The 25,048-nt window shown below is 45.3% G+C and overlaps 1 protein-coding gene across 2 annotated transcripts; it reads left to right on the top strand.

Moving 5' to 3' along the window:
• Window positions 1-2,026: 2,026 nt before the first annotated feature.
• Window positions 2,027-24,701, top strand: LOC140071233 (low choriolytic enzyme-like). Of its 2 annotated transcripts, XM_072118691.1 has the most exons (15): window positions 2,027-2,107; window positions 3,560-3,682; window positions 10,443-10,656; window positions 11,751-11,778; window positions 11,859-11,912; window positions 12,303-12,443; window positions 12,519-12,636; window positions 15,767-15,945; window positions 17,077-17,158; window positions 17,492-17,619; window positions 18,453-18,562; window positions 18,636-18,855; window positions 19,463-19,581; window positions 19,841-20,048; window positions 24,485-24,701. In XM_072118691.1, the coding sequence occupies exons 3-15, from the start codon at window positions 10,600-10,602 to the stop codon at window positions 24,523-24,525; spliced, it is 1,485 nt and encodes a 494-aa protein (XP_071974792.1). In that variant the 5' UTR covers window positions 2,027-2,107; window positions 3,560-3,682; window positions 10,443-10,599; the 3' UTR covers window positions 24,526-24,701. The 2 variants fall into 2 exon arrangements, with proteins under 2 accessions (XP_071974792.1, XP_071974793.1); XM_072118692.1 differs by lacking the exons at window positions 2,027-2,107; window positions 3,560-3,682 and adding an exon at window positions 4,933-5,256.
• Window positions 24,702-25,048: the final 347 nt, after the last annotated feature.

Below are 25,048 nucleotides of genomic sequence, written 5' to 3'. Positions count from 1 at the left end.
CAGCACGCTTCCATGCTTTCTATTGCAGATTAACCTATTCTTCTTGCTAGCCGGTCTCTTCTGACTGACTGTATGCTCAGGGACACCCCAACCATGACTATCACTATATCTATAGGGCTGACCAGGATGCCCCCAGGGTAGGAGACTTTACCTACGGTTGGAGCAACAAGACAATGACCTTCTTTAACATTGACAGCACAAGTAACCCTGTATTAGCAGTGTCTGATGTGTACTGGATTTGTGGGGATAGGAGAGTCAGGTCTAGAGGCTGGGAAGGTGAGTGTACTGTGATAAGATTTGTGCATCCCTTCCTCGTGATCCCCAGGGATAAGGTTGATCGGACACATAAGAAAAGGTAGAGAATCCCAAAGGATTCTGGAGGTCTGAGAGAAGCACCTATATGACAACGTTTATATAGATACAGTGGGAGCACCAAGGGGGGTCCCAGATGAGGAGTACAAGGCCCACAATCAGATATGGGCAGGTCTAGAGTCCATTATTCCCCAGAGAGCTATGAGCAAAGATGTTGGTTGGGTAACTGTTTTTATTGTAATCAACAGAGATTTGTGAATTATATCGGAGATGCTTCCCAGAACCGCACGGCTTTGGACATGACCCTTGCTGAGAAGGGAGGAGTCTGTAAGATGGTGGGAGTGGCTTGATACATCCCAGATGACATCGCCCCCGTTGGATCGATTACCCATGCACTTGAAGAGATTGAAGGACTGTCCAGGGAACCCAAGAGAAACTCGGAAGTGGACGCTATATCCTTCACTTTGTGGATGGGGGATTGGAAGGGTTTTTCTTTAAGTGCGGATGATATTGGGGATTGTGGTTTTGCTCTTGTCACTTTGTGTGTTATGTGGTCCCCCCATCAAGTCCACCTAGTATCATGGGTATCAGTAGTTAGACAAGCCAAAGACCCCTTACTCAAGTTACCTAAATTTGCATAATGACGATATCCCTCTAAGATCAACCACCCCTGAAACATATCAAGCAGCCCCTGGAGTAGGGAGAGGTAGAGTAGAGATTTGATTCCCATATGTGAAAGTCCACTAAATGGGGGCACACCCAACAGGGGTCTGCTGTCATCCAACTGGTGAAGAGGAGAACGAAGCACATATGAGCAGATCTATAGGTCCTTCTAGACTAAGAGTAGCCGAGAGAAATTCCAGGATTTAGGGGGGACTGTTAAGGTAAACCTAGATGATAGATCAAATCCTGTCATTTCTACTTGTTCTATTTTCCTAAAATCATTGTAACAGAGACTTCATTATAAGATGGCGCCGGCCTCGTAATCATAACGAAAACAATTAAGGCTAAAGAATGTCAACAAGATTTCAGTCCTGACGTCAATAAGCAACAGCAAGGAAGTTCTCCAATCAAGAGACTACACGAGCTGGGAATTCTCCGCCCCTTCTGCTTCTTCCATAATTTCTATATAGTTTTGTGAAACCAAATAAAGTTCTAGCAGTGCAGATTTGCCATGGCCATGATCGCATGAGTGAGATTTAAATCAGCAAATGTGTCTGAATTAATTTCTTACGATGTGCACGCATGCTTATTGATTAGAAACACGCAGCCAACGCACACTAAAAGAGGATGTCTTGAATCCTACCCTAACAACCACAGTCACTGTGCCTGGATCTATGAGTAAGTGTCCCTGGTTCATCATGATGGATTTTAATCCTTAAGATGGATCCGCAGTCAGGATAGGATATTCAACTGTAAATTGACAATATAATAGAGACATATTAACGCCATCTGAATTGTCAGGTGCTCTATAACATCCCCCTTGCTGCTTGTCCCTGCTCTTGTATTTCTCTTTTATCTTCCTCCATCTTGCCTCTGCATTCTACGTCTAAATCCACACAATGGGGGAGATTTATCATGAAGTTTCTGAGGTAAAACTGTTCTAGTTGCCCATGGAAACCAATCAGAGCTCAGCTTTCATTTTATAAACAGCTGTGGGAAAGTGAAAGATGGGCTCTGATTGGTTGCCATCGGCAACTAGAACAGTTTTACCTCAGAAACTTCATGATAAATCTCCCCCATTATCACAACGTCCCCTCCCCTCCACCACAGCGCGGGCGGTAACCTATACCATGTGGGTGTATGATGTGCCCGTCTGCTATTAGGGAAATGCAGGCATATGGGTCACGGATCATAATAACCTTCCGCAAACTTCTGGTACATTTCACGTCGCGGCCAATGGGAATATTTTTGCAGCAATTTTAGGTGTCGCTCCAGGGCTGAGGGTCCCCAGTGGGGTGAACGGAGGAGATCGGAACATTTTACAGATTTGATTTTTTGCTGCGGGGGACAGAACCATCTCATCCGGGAGATTGATTTTCCAATTTTTTTAATGGTGACAACTTGTCACTACATAATAAAATAAAAATGTCCAGTCAGGAACAGAAGCCGTAAGTCAGGGATCACTTGTCATCCACCGGAGCGATGTGTCAGTCCCGGATCTATTCCCTAATGTTTTACAGAAATCTAATAACTTTATTAACCCTTCCTTAGGTAAAAATCAGGGCTGAAGCTCATAATGATAAGTGGACAAGCTTATGCAAACAGTGAAGGGGGAGCTGCACTGATGGGATCATGGAGGCATCATTGATCATTGGGACGTCTCAAAGGGGTTGCACTCGAAATAAGAAGGGGTAACTGCTAAGACTCCTAACTATAAGAAAAATAGGGAACCCAAGCCATACTTCATTTGGGACCGACACCTATCGCAAGGACAGGCCCCACAGACCCCCTTCCCATGACCGGGCTGAAGAGAGAATTTTCATTCAGGTGTATGGGAGTGTCAAAGATAATAAAATTATACTCTCACCTATTATTGACACTCCCATAGAATTGGATGTAAGGTGGCCGTGCATGTGCAGCAAATTCTGCACCCCCCACCCGAAGGTGCGAACCGCATCTATCATGTATGTGACACATCCTGTAGATACTTCATAATCACTATAGTTGAGAATACCCCTATAAGCGGAATCGGAACCCACTAATGATTGTGGAGGTCCAAGTGATCGGACCCCCACTAACTCGAAACAGTATGCATAAGGTTCCCTCTAGTGGAAACTTCAAACAATTGAAGGGGATTTATTTATTGATCACCCATTCTTGGGATATGTGATCAATATCAGATGGATGAAGGTACAGCACTAGGCATCCCCACCAACCAGAACTTGCAGTGTTTGGCCTTGAATGGCTTCTACTTATTTTATGGAATTGCATCTAAGCCTCATCCCCAATCCCATTCACATGCTGTCGGACTCCCACTAACCAGATATTGACCACTGATCCTATAATAGGGCCAGATTATAGGGGTAGCTCCCGGGGCACGAGCCCCGGGGCCCCCACCAATAAGTAATCTGTCCATGTCCTACGGTAATCAATTTTAAAATCATGGAGACATCTCTGTAATTGGGTTTTGTAGTCTACGTTAGAAAAAAAAACTCCAAGTAAGAACTTTGCAATTGAAAGGGGTTGTATGAAAAGAGAAAAGAGGGCTGCCTTCTCTTAGAAATAACGCCACTCTTGCTTCTAGGTCATACGTGGTACTGCAGTTTTGCCAAAGCTACATTACTAGACCCAATCCATACCCTTAAATGTACAGTTTCTTAAAGAATGTAGTCTGACCTAATACAACTCCTTCAAGCCATCTTTAAAGGTGAGTTAATCCCCTTTAATTTTACTTCCGTACCATATTCCGGACACTTTATGGCGTTCCCTGCTGCCTATGTTGCGTGGTGGATAAACAAAGTGAGATTAGCAATAGTTTTCACTGCAGAACAGGACACGACTCTTGTAATCCACCGCAAATCCAAGAAAATTACAAGTGGAATTGTCTGCGGCAGGTAGGAAGCAATAGGAGCCCGGCGTCCGCTGCCTGGGGGTGCGGGGTATTCGGATCAGCACCGTGATATTTGCTAGAGACGTGAATTTGAAGGAATAGACAAATATCTCTGACGTCCTTTTCATCGGAACAAGCTCTAAACAGACAACATGACCTTTTACATTGTGCCAAATGTCCAGCTGTACTCAGCCCCGTATGAATGCTGACATTTCTGCCATGTTCTCAAGCGTTTTTTAAGCCTCTGTTTTCTTACCGCTTTTGCTTATCGCTAAAATTTTGGACCTTGTTCACAAAGGGGGTTTTAAGAGTCAAAAAATTGTAGAATATTGACCTTTTCTTGACAGGGTCAGATGAGTTATCCCAAGAGTCAAGACATGTTAAATGTGAAGAATTCCTAGCAGATTCCCCACTTATTGTGACCCTCCCAACAGATCTGCCTCTTATAGTGTCCTAGCAGATCCCCCTCTTATTGTGACCCCCCCCCCCAACAGATCTGCCTCTTATAGTGTCCTAGCAGATCTGCCTCTTATTGTGTCTCAGCAGATCCCCCTCTTATTGTGACCCCCCAGCAACTCTGCCTCTTATAGTGTCCCAGCAGATCCCCCTCTTATTGTGACCCCCCCCCAACAGATCTGCCTCTTGTAGTGTCCTAGCAGATCCCCCTCTTATTGTGTCTCAGCAGATCCCCCTCTTATTGTGACCCCCCAGCAGATCTGCCTCTTATTGTGTCCCAGCAGATCCCCCTCTTATTGTGAGCCCCCAGCAGCTCTGCCTCATATAGTGTCCCAGCAGATCCCCCTCTTATTGTGACCCCCCAGCAGCTCCCCCTCTTATTGTGACCTCCCAGCAGCTCCGCCTCTTATTGTGACCTCCCAGCAGCTCCGCCTCTTATTGTGTCCCAGCAGATCCCCCTCTTATTGTGACCTCCCAGCAGCTCCCCCTCTTATTGTGACCTCCCAGCAGCTCCGCCTCTTATTGTGACCTCCCAGCAGCTCCGCCTCTTATTGTGTCCCAGCAGATCCCCCTCTTATTGTGACCTCCCAGCAGCTCCGCCTCTTATTGTGTCCCAGCAGATCCCCCTCTTATTGTGACCTCCCAGCAGCTCCGCCTCTTATTGTGTCCCAGCAGATCCCCCTCTTATTGTGACCCTCCAGCAGATCTGCCTCTTATTGTGTCCCAGCAGACCCCCGCCCCCTCTTATTGTAACCCCCCCCCCCCCAGATTTGCCTCTTGTTGTGCCACAGAAGTTCCCCCTCTTATTGTGACCCTCCTGTAGCTCCGCCTCTTATTGTGATCCCCCATAAGCTTAGGGGGGAACCTTAACTTTTTGTTGGCTGAGGTAAGCTATATACAGCACCCCCTCTGCCCAACCCATTGAAATAAATCAGGTAGGTTTTTTTTAGTAGGGTGGGTTATCTATGTAGTGTCTCACAGCTATGCTGAAGAGAAATAAGATTTAAGTGTCAGGTCCTGCTTTGTAGCAGGTGACTGCACTCCTCATGCTACACCTTAACCAGGCTGCTGGTGCTGCTCCCTTAGGCAAGAGGCTCAACTTGCCTCATGGTTAGTGCACCCTATGATGCTTGGAGTCCCCTCTCCCACAAACCACAGTAGTATGCAACCGCCCTTAGCCTAGAAGGCTACAGAGACGCAGGGGCCGTAACAATCAAGGTTACAAAGGCGGGGTGATTGCAACAGGGCCCTGAAGGTGAGGGGGGCCAGTAGCTGTCACAATTCAATAGAACAGAGTTTGCCCCATACACTGGGCCACTACACGAAGAAGACGCAGGACAGATTCTGGCCCAGGCATTGAAACGCCTTCATCCTGTGCGCCGCATAGTGGTAGGAGTCCATGAGAAGAAGGCGCATCCAGAAAAGGACCACTTTCTAACAATGTGATCAAAAAGGGGACAGGTACTTAAAAAGAGGCACTATAAAAGGGGGTCCTTTTGACTAAAGGGGGCAGTAAACATAAACTAAGATGGGGACAGGGACCAATTTATCACGCTTTGTGCAGCGCTACGTAATCTGTGTGCGCTATATAAATAAAGAATTATTATTATAAGGGGTCAGTAATTTTAAAAGGGGTAATTAACTTAAGTGAGGACACAACCTAAAAGGCAGCCTAGGGTGGGTTCACACATTGGGGCACATTTACTTACCCGGTCAATGCGCAATCCCGCGGTGCATTATCAGATGTGAACTTGTGCCCTGCCGGGATTCACTAAGGTCGAGGTCCGCCAGAGTTCACCATCCTCTTCCCGGTGTATTTAAGTGCGTGTCAAGCGACACAAATTTTTTTTCAAATACCGTGGTTTTTCCGAATCCGCCGGTTTTCCGACGGCCACGCCCCCCGATTTCCATCGCATGAAAGCCGGCGCCGATGCGCCACAATCTGATTGCGTGCACCAAAATCCTGGGGCAATTCGACGTAAATCGGAAATCGTCGGGAAACCTGGCGCTATTCGGACCCTTAGTAAATGAGCCCCATATCGTTTTGGATGCCTTTTTGAATGCATCCGAAATGCAAGCAGGAGGGGGGTTGACCCAAACAAAACATGTGTTACTCAATCCAAAATGCATACTTTTCCATGAAAACACATATGCGTTTGGGTGAAGCCCCTCCCAGTTGCGTTTCGGATCCATTCAAAAACGCATCCAAAATGCAACGTATGAACAAGGACAAAACCGGTCTAAAACGGACTAAAAACGCCATGTGTGGGGCAGAGGATGCACTGAACTTCTGAGGATGGAAATTTGGGTAGGTAGGGGGCTCCGGGACCCAATGGGCCATACAACATAAGAAGCTTGTGGAGTCCATCATACATCAATCCAGCAGGTTAAAGGGGTCCTCCTCAACCCCTACCAACTTCTACCATATTTTAATTGGCACCGCTCCACTGATTGCAGCACAGTTGGAACAGATCGAAGAGGATAAGGGGCTTTGAGTTCCTGAAACCCGTCGCAACAGAGTAACTTACAGGTAGCACCCCCAGAGAATTCCCCATCAGGTGCCATAGGGGAGGAAGATAATGAATTAGTAGTAACTTACAGCTACAGAGATGCGGAGCAGATGATGATGATAACCAACCACAGTACATGGGCATAGAGCGCCCCCTACTGTCCAAGTTCCTGCAGATGTAGAGCCAGGAACATCCGGAGCATGCGGAGGAGATTTGTTAAAATTCCATTCAATATTCGGAGAATATCCAGTGCGTCACCACCGGAGGACGGGCGTAGCTAAACAGGTTGTTAAAAATAAGATTAGGTTTAAATGTGGTATTTACAATTTGGGGGGGGGGGGGGGGGGATATGACTCAATACAGTGGTCAATATTACACAATGCTTTACTTTTTAATGAGACAAAGCTGCAATACACTACGTTTTTTGCTACAAGTTTTCCAATACTGCACCCGTGTGACATCACATGACCAGGAATATTAGGAGACACGCATCTGTATGACATCACATGACCAGGGATATAATGAGCTGTGCATCTGTATGACATCACATGACAGGGGATATAACGAGCCGTGCACCCGTGTGACATCACATGAGCAGAGATATAACGAGCCGTGCACCTGTGTGACATCACATGACCGGGAATATAACGAGACGCGCACCTGTATGACATCACATGGCCACGGATATAACGAGCCGTGCACCTGTGTGACATCACATGACCAGGGATATAATGAGCCGTGTACCTGTGTGACATCACATGGCCAGGGATATAACGAGCCATGCACCTGTGTGACATCACATGACCAGGGATATAACGAGCCGTGCACCCGTGTGACATCACATGAGCAGAGATATAACGAGCCGTGCACCTGTGTGACATCACATGACCGGGAATATAACGAGACGCGCACCTGTATGACATCACATGGCAAGGATATAATGAGCCGTGTACCTTTGTGACATCACATGACCAGGGATATAACGAGCCGTGCACCTGTGTGACATCACATGACCGGGGATATAACGAGCCGTGCACCTGTGTTACATCACATCACCAGGGTTATAATGAGCCGTGCACCTGTGTTACATCACATGACCAAGGATATAACTAACCATGTACCTGTGTGACATCACATGACCAGGAATGTAACGAGACGTGCACCTGTGTGACATTACATTATCAGGGATATAAAGAGCCGAACACCTGTGTGACATCACATGACCAAGGATTTAACGAGCCTTTCACTTGTATTACATCACATGACCAGAGATATAACGAGCCGTGCACCTGTGTGACATCACATGACCAGGGATATAACGAGACGCGCACCTGTGTGACATCACATGACCAGGAATGTAACGAGCCGTGCACCTGTGTGACATCACATCACCAGGGGGATAACGAGCTTTGCACCTGTGTGACATCACATGGCCAGGGATATAACAAGCCGTGCACCTGTGTGACATCACATGACCAGGCAAAATCCAAGGTGAGGTGTTTACAATAAAACATTACTAACATTAACAAGTATGTCTAAAATCACAAAAATAGTGCCAAAAAAAATGAAACTACACAATAAAGTAATTAAAACCAGACCGCCATAGGAAAAAACATCTACATAGTTAAATAATAATAAATGATTGTATCTTACCAAGCCTAGTGGTGAGCATCAGGGCCTGTACCCAAAGGAGTCCAGTAGGCGGAGTCAGATGGATATAGTGGGAAAGTGGCCCTATTCTGACCTATTCAGAAACTGGCCCCTAAGACAGAACCCAATTAGCTACCGCCATTTTATAGGCAGTACCCAGTCTATCCCTAAGGTTCTGAGCAGCCCCATGCTATCCCTTTAAGAAGATCCTGGCTGTTCTGGGATCATGACGGGAACATGGTTACAAGTACCCCCAATAATGACGAATATTAGCACCGACCTATGTGGATACCACTACCAGGATATCCTGTAAGACCCATCATAGAAGAAACTCATCACAGAAAATAAGGAGGAATGGTGGGAGGAAAGATTTATGAGACCCCCGATCACTTACATCAATGGTTCCTCCCCTTCCTCCATCGCTTCCTCCTCATTTTCTTCCTCAATTTCTTCACTATTTGGAAAAAACACAGAAAATCTCAGACATAAATTTGGAAACAACATTAGTCTGGATCCTAGAGACAGAACTCCGGGGTACTAACCATGGGGCCCACCAATACTATGCTGTATATAATACTGGGGTCTTCTTATATGAATTAGGGTCATATGTTATAATGTGCCCCCCATTTCTCAGGTACGCAGGTGACTCCTGCACCCCTTTTGGTTATGTCGGTGCTGGAGAAGGTAATTTGGAGTGAAGTAGCCAGGAAAAGTGATGATAAAATGTGTCACCATGCCTTCTTTATATATCAGGACCCTATTCAAGTACTTGCCCCTCCAGGTGAAGTGAGTGGGAAGGGGCATGGAGTGTGTCATAATCTTACCCACATTGGGCCTGTGCATTAAAAATAGCCTGCATAAGTTCTTATCACAGGTCATTGCCACCAGGACCTGGATCAGGCGTAGAATTATTACATTCAACCTGCAGGGTTTGTGCACGTCATCCCCTTTAATTACATCACATGCTCACCTCTCCCATGGTAATCCCAGGCTAGAGTGTTCTTCTACATGTATTGTATTCTTACACCAAATAGTTACCCTCTTTTGTTACTCTCAAATGTATATTTTATAATCCCCTGGTGCAATGCAGGCTGTCTGATTGGCTGGTTCCTTAGAACATTCCCGGGATTGGCTCGAAATTCTATAAATATATAAGCACTACCATGGCTACTGGGTTTCCATCTTGAGATTTCTGTTTGAACACAACACAACTGATTTGTTGCAGCAGAGCTGATACAGCTCGGGGAAGATTTACTCAGCTCTACAGACCCCTTAAACAAGGGGAAGTTTATCTTGCATTTGATCCAGCCATTGCATGCCACCAGCGTGGAAAGTTGCACAGCCTGTTTCTGCTTCTAAAGGAACTATAAGTTTATCACAACCTTAATTTCACACGTAAGTTCCTGGCTAGAGCTGCTAACATCATGGACCTCCCCTCTACTATCAGCCAGGAAGCATTACATACACCAGGAGTGGCCCTGGGGTAACCTTGTTACCATGTGCATACCTCTTCTTGCTTCACACTTCTGGGTCTAGAAGAAGCCTTCACTAGGACTGTGCTGCCATGACCTCCAAATTTAAGATACAACTTTATTGATCCCCTAGTGGGGAAATTATTTTTACATAGTGTTCCGGCATTGCAGACCCAGAACCCATGACAGTGCTTATATATTTATAGAATTTGGGAGCCAGTCCCTGCAATGTTCTAAGGAACCAGCCAATCAGACAGCCTGCATTACACCAGGGGATTATAAAATATACATTTGAGGGTAATAACCAGGTCCTGGCAATGACTGATGCAGGCTACTACATCCGAGCCAGCCACCCATCTCCTGGCCCTCATCTGCCCCCATATACTGTTAGGCCCAGCTGGAGATGTCACTTCAATCCTTATGCGTGCCAATGTTTTCTGATTCCGCCACCATTTTATTTGTTTATCACCATCTTCTTCTTGGCTTTAGGTCAAATGAGAAAACATTTTCAGAATCCTTCCACCTTCCGCCTCTCATCACGTTCCATATCAGCGCTCCCCATGTCATCATCCCTCACGTCCCCCTCCCTAATCCTGATATATAACCACCGGGAACCGTCCTCATCACATTTCACCCATCCAGCACCATGTCGCCCGCCCTCCTCCTAGTCATCCTAGGCTTGTGTGCGGGTAACCCCCAGCCGGTACGTATTATATCTATATCTATTATATACATTTACATCGACCTTTCTTCAGATTTTCTATGTACAAACTCAACTATTTAGTCGTCGTACTGTTCTATTATGAGAGGCATCAGTAGATTGTAAGCTCTTGTGCCTCATTTTTTTAATACATTTTGGGCCTAAATGTGGGGACTTAATACCGTAAGTAATAATATTTAGGTGGGAAGCTCCTCGGCTCTGTCTTCTAAGGTGTTTTATGGATTCTTTCTGTAATTCTATTATATAAATGTGCATTTTATTTGACATATTTACAGCTGATTGTAGTTTTGTTCAATTTATGGCTTTATTATTAGTATTATATGTACTCATAGGACATTACATATAAAATGTATACATTAAACTTAGTGTCTGGTCCCATGTTAGCAGGAGGACATAGTTCTTATAGACCCAGGTTATGTGTATAGGGATCTACCTACACATCCCATGTCTTCCTATACATCTGATACCCATGAGCCTGTGCCCTATAGGTAGCCCTAAAGATTGTTCTACCAATAGAACATATCCTATTTCCAGGGGCATAACTACAGTAGTAGTAGCCATAGCAGCTGCTATGAGGCCCACAGTGTCAGGGGGCCCCTGCATCTGACTGACACACAAAAGAATGGAGGATGTGCACCATTATATCCATATTATGCCTCAAATTATACAGCATAATATGTATATATACATATTACATAGTACACTGCATGAATCGGCATTTTCACGGATGTAGGTTCCAACAATACGGACCTCAGACAACATTAAATGAGACACGTTTTGGTACCTTCAAACATATGATGGCGGTATTATTTAGACTCATATAGAGTAATTATTCAGTATAGACTGGTGTAATAACCTCAGCAATATCTGACAATGTTATGTTGAAATTGCACAATAGTATGAAGTGGTCACAGTATGGCAGCATTATGTGGCCACTAGGTGGCAGTATTATTTGAATGATGCTTTATGTGCACCCAACGACATATAAACCTGTAATATTACTATGGGTACTGTATTTTTGATGGAAAAATCGTCCTTTGTGTTCTAAGTTTGTTTTTTGTTACGTTTCATCGCAGAATTCACACTTGGGATCCAGTCGTACAGGTCAGTCTGTATCTTGTTAGTAAATTTTGGGGAGTGTCAGAATAACGTTTCTAACCTTCCGCCGTGTTTCCTTTGAATAGATGGAACACATCTCAGCGATGATATTTTCACCGATATCTTATCTTCAAACCAAGGTATGTAACCTACAGCAACAAGGGCGTAACTCTAGGGGGTGCAGAGGATGCGGTCGCACCCGGGCCCAAGAGGTTTAGGGGACCCTTATAGTGTCACTTTACCATATGAGAAGACTATTACTATAAACCATACATTATAGTCGGGGGCCCGGCACAGACTTTGCATTGGGGCCCATCAGCTTCTAGTTAAGCCCCTGTACAGCAACATTGTGAGTCCATACTGTATCAGCATCCCTAGGGCGCAGATACGGTCACATAAGAAGAAAGCTGCCAGCTCCCCGCTCTAACCCTGTGACCTCTAGTTTTGGTGCCTTGGCAGATGTAATGGTTAAAATTGGGGCTTAACAAAATTTTGGGAATTTCCTCTGCATCTCTTACCTCTCCATCCAGGTAGCTCCCGCTTTATGTTACAAGGAGACATTGCTGTTAAACGAAACAGGAACGCTGTGATCTGTAGAGGGAAATCCTGTCTCTGGTCCAAAGCAATAAATGGTTTGGTCCATGTGCCTTACACCTTGTCTGGCAACTACAGTAAGTACCTACCTCTTCTGTCTAGGACGTGTATAACATTGTTCTCAGTAACTTAAAGGAATATGTGGTGCGCAGCCCTAGAGGAGAAGACGCTCATCCAGGCTGCCATGGAGGAGGTGGCGGTACTTACATGTGTACGGTTCAGTCCACGTCATGGAGAGTCCAGTTATCTGAGGATCCGGCCCTATGATGGGTGAGCGCTACATTTCTTTACCGTCTCCAATGTAATACTGCATTAGGTCCCATGTGTGCTTAATGCTTCATGGCGGTACAAAGAGTCCCCCTAGGTTTGTATTAAAACGGTATTCCAACTACCCGTATCTCCTGTTCTGTAGATCACGGAACCACAAGCCTGATGTCATCTGCAAGATGAGATTCATATCTTTAGTATGCACCATGTATCTATGGCAGGTGCTACAGAATAGAAGGCAGGGGCAAGGGGAAGTGATCATCCCTTTGTGGCCTCTAAACTTGACTTATCTAAGGTAAAAAATGACTCTTCTCTGCTCATTGTCTCATGACTTTGGAGGAGATTTTTTTTATAGGTAAAAAGGTAAGATTTCACATAAAAGAGGGAATTCTAGAAAGCACATTTCATACCCTACCTGAGGGGCTGCTAGTTCGATGGGGTAAAATTTGGTGTTAACGCTCCACTGACTAAAGGATTTTCAGGATAGGCTATTAATAATTGACCAGTCGGGGGTTGACACCCACAACTCTTTAATTACAGGAACACTGCAGGACCCGCTATAGGAAACAGCTGGGGGCCAAGTGTTGTAATCGCCATTCAACTATTGATGGCCCAAGGATAGATCCTCAGTAAATCCTGGACAACACCTTTAAGAATGTGCAGCAATGGGATATATTTTGATGGAAAATCATTGTATTTGTAGAAAAAAGACACTGAATATAGGAAAATTCCTGGGATGAAATACATTGGGCCACATTTATCACTTCTGTGCGCCTTAGTGTAGTAGTTGCGCCTAAATTCGGGCGCACTGTTTTGCCAGAATTATCACAAGCTACAACCATCTGTGATAAGTATATTTTCTGCCTCTTATTAATCACTTTACTTTAACATAGTTTAGGCGCAATGTTAGATTCGGGCAGTTACATGTGATCCTGCTACAAGCTCCTCTCTGCTTCTCCCACAGCCCAGAATGGAGATAACACTCACAGCAGCACCCAGGTGTGTGACACCCAGCACCCAGTGACCTCCTCAGCAGGGGCTTCTACTGGAGGGGATCCCCCAGTGCTGGTCTCCTGCTGCACCCCTGTAATTCTGCACAGTATCCCCCTCAGACACACTGGTGATACTGTGCAGAATTACATGGGGGACACTTGTTTTTGCAGTATCTGCTAAATTCTGCAAGCTTCTGCAAACTTGTGCAAACTTCTCTTCTCTCTTGCTGTGAGCTCAGCGTTTTGCAGAATATTTTGTAAATAGAAGGTGATGGACTGTAAATAGAGTCTGCAGCTCCTGTCTGTAATGTATCTCATGTATCTATTATATGTTCCAGTGTCTGCAGTGTATCTAATGTATCTATTATATGTACCAGTGTCTGGCTGTGCTCTGCTGCTAGAAATGAGCTGTTCTGCAAAGGGGCTCAGTGCTTTCTTCTCAGATAACGCCACCTTCGGGCTGGAGTGTTTTTGCGCCCGTTTTTGCGCCTAAATGCAAAAGTCGCACGTGATGAATATCATTAGGCGCAGCAAAACATCTGGAATTGAACGATAGATGAGGGAAAGGTGGTTATTTTTGCTGCGCGGCTAATTTGACGTTTAATCGCAAAAATGGCGCAAAAACGGTGCGCCTAAACGAAAAGGCGCAAAAACAACAGAAAAAACAAGTGATAAATGTGGCCCATTGTCTCTCTGTGCATCTCACCATAGACTGAATGAGTTATTATCACACAGGTGGGAGGGTGGTGACAACTGTGTGTCACCTATTGAAGAGAGTCATCCTGTGTGTAGTCACATTGTGAGTGGCAAGACAATGCGGGGGTTAATGGAGCAATTAGCACAAGAAGATAAACACTAAAGTCATTCATTATAACCTCGAATGAGCGTTTAATTGGCTCTGTGTCAATCACTGTGTGTGGGTGGAGAAATCAGGACTCTCCCTGTCAATCACTGTGTGTGGGCGGAGTAATCAGGACTCTCACTGTCAATCACCGTGTGTGGGGGCGGTTAATCATGACTCTCACTGTCAATCACTGTGTGTAGGCGGAGAAATCAGGACTCTCACTGTCAATCGCTGTGTGTGGGTGGAGTAATCATGACTCTCACTGTCAATCACTGTGTGTGGGTGGGGTAATCAGGACTCTCACTGTCAATTACGGTGTGTGGGTGGAGTAATCAGGACTCTCACTGTCAATCACTGTGTGTGGGTGGAGTAATCAGGACTCTCTCTGTCAATCACTGTGTGTGGGTGGAGTAATCAGGGCTCTCACTGTCAATCACTGTTTGTGGGCGGAGTAATCAGGACTCACCATCTCTTCTTGGAGTCCTGTCAAGATTTACTCTACTTTTACTCAGAAATCCTGCTCGAATCCTATTTCCTTATCCTTATTTTCCTCAGGGAGGGCAGCAGAAATTACCTGATGCATTCACAACTGCCCTATGATTTATATATTACACATAATCACAGAGGTTACAATAAGTATTCTGATAAAATATATGCATTCGAAGCTGCATTTTCATCCCATTTTGGGCAATTTTGGATACAAATGAGCTAAAATGGGGCGTTTTATCTATAATTGTGCGCTAATATAAGCAAATCAACGTTACAAAGCGATGACATGTAAATACCGGCAGGTTTAAACAAGACGGCGGCCATGTAGCTCGTTACCGATGTGGACATTGATGAGTTGGTCAATATAACAAAGCCTCCTTCTCTCCGTGATTGGGGTCAGCCCTCGCCCTTTCATGCCGCACGCTTTATTAAACACCATTCCACTTTCATAACAGTAAATTGGACGCGATCAATGGCCGCTCTGCCGCTTAATCAAAGAGATGAGATCACTGTGTGGCTTGTTATTCACATCATGTTATCCTTAACTCAACTCTCTACCTGGATCTTATAATGGTGATGTTCTGTAATAATGGGGGTGGCGGGGCACGTGCCCCCCATACATAGGACTAGAGGGGGCACCAGAAATCCACTTGGTCATAGTCAATGTACATGTTAGGAGATTGCCTAAAATACAGTTCCCTTAATCTTGAAGGGGGTTTCTAGACATTGATCACCTATCTGATCCCTATTCATCTCTATCTGATCCCTATTCCCTATGATAATGTCTCTCTAATATGCTTTGGTGAAGGTGCTGGTCCTACGTTGGGCGTGTAGGGGGTCCACAAGACCTGTCCCTCATGACACCAGGATGTCTGCACTGGGGAATCATACAACATGAACTGCTTCACTCTCTGGGCTTCCAGCATGAGCAGTGCCGCAGCGACAGAGACAAGTACATCCGCATCAACTGGGGAAACATCAATCAAGGTACGACCCCTGAAAACAAAAGAATCGGGCATATTCAACCCCCTCATTCTCTCACACCTCATCTGCTACCAGGGAGATGTTAGGTTCAGTTGATGCTTATCTGATGTGTATGGCCAGGTAACTCCCAATTTTTCCAGGTCTGGTGGGACACACATCTGGGGTCATTTACTAAAGGCCCGAATCGCTATTTTTCATTGGGTTTCCTGAATATTACTGATTTGGCGCATCGGCGCCGACATGCATGCAACGGAAATTGGGGGAGTGGCTGTCGGAAAACCCGACGGATTCGGAAGAACCACAGAACTTTAAAAAAAAAATGTGTCGCTTGACACGCGCTTAGCTGCACCCAGGATAGGATATTGAACTCCAGTGAACTCCGTCGGACTTCAGCGCAGCAGCGACACCTGGTGGACACTACCTTAGTGAATCTCGGCCAGACCCCAATCAGCGTCGGAGAACCCGCCCCTGGATCGCGACTGGACTGGGTAAGTAAATGTGCCCCATTGATTTTAGAGGTTGGGGTTGAGGTGGTGGGAGGTAAAACTTGGAGTTGAACTCAATGGAGTAGCAGGGAGCAGTTCTAGCTCCACCATTCGACCTTTCCCACAGCTCTGGGCATTTAAAGATGGCGGGAAGAGCAATTTGCCACGTCATTGTACCTACCAGGTTCAGAGCCACACACAGCAGTAGCAGAGTTGAAGGCAAAAATATTGTGGGTGTACCAAGAGAGGTAAGTATCTGTTTTTCTTTAATTTCACAAAAAAGGAGTGATAGGTCTGTCAAAAAGTTGGCTTTTCAAAAAAAGGGTGACTATAAATTGGTGGGTCAACAAAAAGGGGACATTATAGGGAGGCGGCTACACAAGCTACAAGTGTGGGTATTATCACTCGGGGGTTGTTGGGGGTCAGGGGAACAGGTGCAACATTCATTTGAGGAAACAAAAGCTTTGTTCTTCCTTTAAGGTGGTCAGTAGATGTTTGCTTCTTGGTCCCCTATTGGTTTTGGTTGAGTATCTGAGTTGACTTCAAGACTTCAGAACTATGAGCCTCAATAAACCTCAATAAAAACCTCAATAAACCAAACCATCTTCAATCATCATGTAGTATCCATTGCTGTCCTCTATCCTTGTAGACAAAGAACGCAACTTCTACAAGATGAGCACCCAGAACCTCGGCGTGCCTTACGACTACCTGTCTGTTCTACACTACGGCAAGTAAGCTGGGTCAAATGACGCTGACTGTAAGAGTATAAAACATGACAGCTAATATTAGTGATCATGAGAATGAGGACCTATAGGTCTTCTGATGTTCCTCATATGTAGTGAGCTCTAATCCGCGCTTCATTCACTTCCATGGGACTTCTCGGATGACTCTATAGAAGTGAGGTCAGATTTGCAACCTAGCCCTCCACCCTTGGTTGAACTTGATAGTTCATACCAACTATCTATGTTACATGGGCCACTCCTACAGACGTTCATGCTTTAGGGCTATTCTGATGCGTTTATGGCTAGATAGTCTTCAATGTCACTTGTCTATATCTCCCATAGGTTCGCCTTTGCTAACAATGCTGGAAAACCTACCCTTGAACCGACTGGCAACCCCCATACGATGATCGGGCAACGCGTTGGCCTAAGTTCCTTGGATGTGGCGAAGATTAACAAGCTCTATGAATGCAGTTAAGTTGTGGAGGACGAGCCGATGAAGATGTATAAATGTGTCCTCCAGAATCCAGCGTATTCAGTAACTTGTATTGACACAGTGACCACAGGAAGAGTAAATGTAGCGTTGAGGGTTATTGATTTTTACAGGAAGCTTTTTCGATGTGACTTATTATTGCGCGCGGAGTAAGAGAGATTACAAAAATAGATCTCTTTGATCTGTGGCCGACCTGTCAATGTCTATTCATTCAAGACTAGGAAGCATGTGTCAAACAAGATGTCTCATGGGAGTCCTGGGTCTTCTTTTTGGCCAATAAACCACTCCTTAAAAAAGCAAAACATGTAGAGATAAGGAGACATAGGGGCAGATTTACTTACCCGGTCCATTCGCAATCCAGCGGCGCGTTCTTTGCGCTGGATTCGGGATTTATTAAGGTAGTTCCTCCGCCGTCCACCAGGTGGCGCTGCTGCACTGAAAAGCATCGGAACACGCTGGAGTTCACCGGCTCGGGCTGAGTGAAGGTAAGTGCAAGCTCCGTGACAGATTTTTTGTTTTAAATGCGGCTGTTTTTCTGAATCCGTCTGGTTTTCGTTCGGCCACACCCCACGATTTCCGTTGCTTGCACGCCAGCGCCGATGCGCCATAATCCGATCGCGTGCGCCAAAATCCCGGGGCAATTCAGGGGAAATCGGCGCAAATCGGAAATATTCGGGTAACATGTCGGGAAAACGTGAATCGGGCCCTTAGTAAATGACCCCCATTGGGCGCAATCCTATAGGGAACGTTTAGAAGTTCCATGACTATATTATGGAGAAGATCAGAACCTAGCTGTCTCTTGTCTTATTTTAGATATCTGTAGTTACCTCCTGCCAGATGCTCATGGAACATTTTCATGGGAGTCCAAGAAGAACCCAAACGTTACCGATTGCATGTGGATGATCCGGGTCCCAGAGGACAAGGTATGCCATGAAATATTACAAGATAAATGTCTTACGTCTGCTCCGGCCTAGTCGAGAATTTGCTTCCTTCCAGGTTCTGCTGCAGTTTGAGTCTTTCAGTGTTCAGTCCTCCCCTGGCTGTGCCCAGGCCTCCATCACTGTATACAATGGACTCAGCAGAGAGTCCCCCATTCTCATCAACAAAACCTGTGGAAACATTACTCCACCAGCCAAGATTTCCTCTGGGAAATTTGTCAGAATAGAATTTACCAGCTCGGGGATCGAAGGCAGCTTTAAGGCGGTATACACGGCAAGTGAGTACAAATTTTCTTCTGTTTGTTGCATGTAAATAAAAATTAATAGTAAACGAGATATTTTATATGGACCTAAAAATATTTAGGGTCCTCAAGCAACTATAAAGAAAGCCTATATCTCTGGAGGACCTATTACATACACAGCCCTGTTGTTTTCTGTAGGGACTATGTGATACCTTATTCCTCCTGCGGAGGCACTGTAGAGAACAGGAGCGCTTCCTGAAAGGTTTTCCGCACATTACAACTTCCTGTTGGGATTACATATCTTTATTGTTCTTCTATCTGTCCTTCTTCTTTTCTTATTAATGTGTCGAAACTTTTACACACTAAAGGGAGCCCCTTTATTACCTATTTCTACAGCCTCATTTAGTTGAAGCCTTCCATAGTGGTTCCATCAGAGCTACCACCAGTCCATATGATCCAATACAGATCCATTCTTATGGGAAAGTTATGGAGAGCACAAAACTCTGCTATAGTGTAACAGGAACTAGGGTCGGATCAGTTTTTAGCGTTCTACTTTATGGATACCATCAATAAATTACTGGGTCTATGTGACTCTGTTCTTATTCATGGTAAACAGTAACATTTTGCTTTTCTTAAATTACAGTAAAGTGTGGAGGAAACTTAATCAGCAAAACCGGGAACTTTTCGACTCCCGATTTTCCCTCGAAATACCCCAACTTAATGAACTGTGTGTGGGTCCTATCTGCACCTGCTGGTAACAAGGTAGATATTTCCTGTCTTAAAGTGTACCAAACAATTGTAGAAAATAATATTCAACTGTGAGTATATGAGATCATTGCGGGCAGAAACCTAGCTGCTGTGACTCACTTCCCCCTCCCCTCTGCATAGACTTCTATGTAACCAACATCAGTATCTGATTTTGGGACAGCTGGGTGTTGGACATCCACTAATCTGACATTGATGATCTCTCCTAAGAATGTTTCATCAATACACTATATTTAACCCTGTGTTGTCATTATAGATTACACTCCATGTTGCTCCATTTACGTTGGAACCATCACCGGGCTGCACCTATGACTATTTCCTCCTTCGTGATGGTCGGAGACAAGTCAAGAAATGTGGTCACCTTCCCAAGATGGATTTCAAGTCTTCTTCCCATACTCTTATGGTTCATTTTCACAGTGACTCCTCTGTCCAGGCTCCCGGCTTCTCCGCTACATACTCATTCTGTAAGTAGAGGCTGTGTCCCATAATGACTATATACCAAACATTAAAGAGAACATGTCACCAGGAATGTCATATTTTAGCTAGTGACCAATTTTATGTTCTGAATCATTTCAGTACATTATAATACTTTATTTCACATTACCTGGCTCCCTGCCAGTGGTGAGGCAGCTGTAGCCTGTGTGTGCCTGTGTCTCCTCTACTTTCTCTACACACCACCCCCCTCCGTCCTCAATGCACATGTCAGGAAGGGAGGAGGAAGCTGCAAGTGGAGGAGACGTGACTGACACAGACACATACAGGCTGTAGCTGCCCCCTCCCCCAGGTCTCACCACACACTACTGGCAGGGATCCAGGTAATGTGAAATAAATGTTTATAAAGAACTGAAAAAAAAAATCAGCAAAGCATAGGCTATTGGAACCTGTCATCAGATAAAAATGACATTCCTGCTGACAGGTTCACTTAAAGGTTAATGTTCAGTTTGAAGCAACCTGATATGGGGATGAAACCTTCATGACCCAGATACCCGGCCAGCATAGTTTAGTGTGCATGTTTTCTGAATGGGGAACGACTCTATTCCTAAAAAAGCGGTCAGAGCTCTTGTCACATTAGGCCCCCTTTAGGTAGACTGTTATCATAACTCATGGAGGACTGGTTGGGGTTGAAGGTCTCGTGCATAGAATTTGTAGAACTGAGAAGGAACAGGAGCTAGAGACAACTATCTAGGGTTCCGAGAGTTTCTTCAAACGTTCAACATGTCAGAACTTTTAAAAGGTGGGAGTCTGGATACTGTGACCCCCAATTATCTGTGGCCCCTTTGGCTTTGGTCAACTTTACGTGCCTGTCCCTGGAGTCCCTACCTCACACTCTGGGCAAGTTGTAAGTAAGACTCAAGAGGTCACGGATCGCAAACTATACAGGGTTTGTCTAATCCCGATGTTTTAGCAATCTCCTCCCTCTGTCACTAGTAAGTTAGTAGGGGATGGGTAGGGTAAAGTATGGTGATAAGGCTAGACTACACTGGGGTTTTTTTGTAGTCTGTTACCATGAAAACATGTAGAATCTGCAGACACAAAACAATGGAAGACTTTATATTTCATTTTTAATACTGATCACAAAAATTGGGGCCTAGGTGTTGCTTGACAATGGCTCCATTTACGTCTATGGGACTTCAGGAATCTATAGGGCCCCAGCCCTATAAAAGTGAATGGAGCTCTGTTTGAGAACCAATATGGGGAACTCAGGAGCCCTTGTGGACCTCTGTTATCATAGTCTCTGAGGGTCCGAGCAGTCTGAGCTCCAGCGATCAGACATTTACTCCCTATTTTCATTCATTGAGAAAACCCCTTTACTAAGGGCCCGATTCACGTTTTCCCGACATGTTACCCGAATATTTCCGATTTGCGCCGATTTCCCCTGAATTGCCCCGGGATTTTGGCGCACGCGATCGGATTGTGGCGCACGTGCACGTAACGGAAATCGGGGGGTGTGGGCGAACGAAAATCCGAAGGATTTGGAAAAACCGACGCATTTAAAAAAAAAATAATCTGTTGCGGAGCTTGCACTTACCTTCACTCAGCCCGGCTCGGTGTATTCCAGTGCGTTCCGATGCTTTTCAGCGCTGCAGCGCCACCTGGTGGACGGCGGAGGAACTACCTTAGGGAATCCTGGCCGGACCCGAATCCACTGCAGAGAACGCGCCGCTGGATCGCGAATGGACCGGGTAAGTAAATCTGCCCCCTGTGTTGAATGTGCAGTCACGTTTCTATTGAGAATGTTCCCTTTTCATATTTTGGCTGGATAGGAGCAGTCCTATTGTTACATCCATAGTTATCATATCTCCGCACTATTTCATTTCCTCCTTTGATCCCAGAATAACATTCATCTCCCGCCGCTAAATCATCTCTAATGGCAGGTGATTGTATTGTGGAATATTGCCAGGCCTCAGAATGGACCTAACACTGCACAGAGATCAGACATGAATGATACGGGGCAGGTAGAGTTTCTAATTGCAGATTATTAGCACACGTAACATTAGGGGGGATATTGTACAAAGCCAGGGCCATGAGGGAGGGGGACATGAGCGTCATAGCTATAGCTGGTGTAGGCACACATTGGGGCACATTTATCAGAACTTGTGCAGTCAGTACTATGCGTAGTTTGTCTGTGGAGTGTGTAGGGGGCGCCAGATTCATCAGCACTGGCGCACGTTCTGCATGAATCTGATGCCCCCTGCAGTGCTCTGCGAGCACCAACTTTTTTTTTGGTGCAGCTTTAACATAAAGGGGCACATTTACTAAGGTTTTTGCACTGCTTTGCGACGCACTTTATTTGGACTGTTCACGTTTTTCGTAGCTAAAAAGGCTTGTATTTAAGAGTTGTCTGCGCTGGGATTGTGGCGCAAGCGACCCTTTTGTGGCGCAGCGGCACTGTCCTCCATGCTACACAAATTAGGGGGCATGTGGTCGGACGGTCCGACTGATTCGGACCAAGCGCCGTATTTAATTTGTCTTTGCATTTCTCCTGCTTTAAGATGTTTGCACCTTATTTAAGATTGCTTTGCGCCTCAAAGGGCACAAATAATTGGGCAAGAATGCTTGACCAGTCTTGACCATGCGCTGGAAAAGCAATAGTATGAGTTCCGCAAAAGTTTGCGCCTAATAAGTCTAAAAAGCAAACAATCTGCATTTGACAAAGAGACAAAACTTTAAAGAAAAAATGAGGTGCAAAAAATAGACTCACAAAAGGCACTTTTACATGCGCTGTGGTATGTGATAGGACCTTGACCCAGACATCTATGGAGGAGTGTGTGGTGATGATGGTGTACCTCCCAACTTTTAGGCCATAAAAAGAAAGACAGAAAGTACCTCCCTTTTTTTCCAAAACCACACCCATTGCCTCGCTCCTGCCGCACCCCCAAATATATCATAACTCCTCTATGGACCCGATATAAGACCCCATAATGCAAGTCAGCAACATGTATTACCACCGCTTTCATTTTATCCTCCCTTTGCTTTTGTTTCCCCACTTTTACTGTGGCCTCCTGTCCTCCGTACCCTTCATATTGTGGCCCCCTGTCCTCTCTCACAGTGGAGGTAATTTACTAAGGTCCCGATTCGCGTTTTCCCGACATGTTACCCGAATATTTCCGATTTGCGCCGAATATCCCTGTATTGCCCCGGGATTTTGGCGCACGCGATCGGATTGTGGCGCATCGGCGCCAGCATGCACGCAACGGAAATCGGGGGGCGTGGCCGAGCAAAAAACCCGACGGATTCGGACGCATTTAAAACAATAAAAGTGTCGCTTGGGACACGCTTACCTTCACTTGGTCCGGCTCGGTGAATTTCAGGGCACTCGGATGCTTTTCAGCGCAGCTGCGCCACCTGGTGGACGGCGGAGGAACTACCTTGATGAATCCCGGCCGGACCCGAATCCAACGCAGAGAAGGTGCCGCTGGATCGCGAACGGCCCAGGTAAGTAAATCTGCCCCAGTGTGTCCCCCTCCTCTTGCACTGTGTGTGGCCCCCTGTCCCCCCCTGTCCTTGCATACTATGGTCCCCTGTCTACTCATATCGTGGCCCCAACCACCCAACCTAACCATTCTTCCAACCGCTTGGGATGGGTTCCATAAGGACACACTACGGGGCACATTTACTTACCCGTCCGTGGAGTTCACCGAAAATGCATTGTCCGTGTATAATGCACTGTGCCGCGATTCACTAAGATCGTGCACCTGATATCCTGCACGTGTCGCTTCCCCGCTCAGGTCCGCCGGAGTTCACCATCTTCCTCCTGGTGCATGTAAGTGCTTGATCTTGCGACACAATCTGAAAGTTAAATCCCGCACTTAGTCCTAATCAGTCGGATTGTCCGACGGCCGCCCCCCTGATTTCTGCCGCATGAAAGCTGCGCAGCTGCCCCACAATCCGATCGCATGTGACACATTCCCAGCGCAACCCCCTTTTAAATACCTGTCAAAGCTGTGCAAATCCCGAAAACCGTGAACAGTTCGCCGAAAGTGTAATACGCAACACTAAGTAAATAAGCCCCTATTGTGCCAGCGTTCATGACAGTCTCAAATTATTCGCTGTTTATTTACTGGTCATACGCGTTTATAAAATTTTTACAACTGATGCAGCTGCTTAGTCGCTTCTTTTTTGCAGTTGGTCTGTAGTTTGTATTAATATTATATTGGGTAACTTAAAACTTTTAAATCACTTTGTATGAGGCCCTGGGCAGAATTGCACCCCCCCCCCCCAATTCAAGTGGCGCCCTAGGAGGGTGCCTACCCTCATCTACCCCTCATCCGGAGCCTTATTTCATAATTTTGGGAAGGAAGGTTACCATCAAATAGTACGGTACTTCTACCAAGCCTGATAAATAATGTGCATATTTTGGTGATAGTTTGTTCATTTTTGTTGCACTTGTGCCCTGCAGCTCCATCATCACGAAAACAGCTGAATGATGTCCCTTCATAATCAGCTTCAATTATCTAGTGAGAAAAAAATATCTTCAGTGATTTCTCCGCTGGACAGCAGATGGCGCCCGGAAACTCGCACAGCACAGATACATCTCCATGGACCTTCCTAATACTGGGCTTGGCACGAGAATGGAAGAAAACAGATGTTATAAATAATCCGCACGGAAAGTTCACCTATGGCTAAAATAAAATCTACTGTTTAGCAAAGAAAATGTGTGTCTGTAATGTAATGCTTCATAATAAAAGATAGATAGATAGATAGATAGATAGATAGATAGATAGATAGATATGAGATAGATAGATAGATATGAGATAGATAGATAGATAGATATGAGATAGATAGATAGATAGATAGATAGATAGATAGATAGATAGATATGAGATAGATAGATAGATAGATAGATAGATAGATAGATAGATATGAGATAGATAGATAGATATGAGATAGATAGATAGATATGAGATAGATAGATAGGAGATAGATAGATAGATAGATAGATAGATAGATATGAGATAGATAG

The sequence above is a fragment of the Engystomops pustulosus genome, chromosome 7 (assembly GCF_040894005.1).
Source record: "Engystomops pustulosus chromosome 7, aEngPut4.maternal, whole genome shotgun sequence".
NCBI classification, from domain to species: domain Eukaryota; kingdom Metazoa; phylum Chordata; class Amphibia; order Anura; family Leptodactylidae; genus Engystomops; species Engystomops pustulosus.
This window is presented reverse-complemented; position numbering and strand designations above follow the sequence as displayed.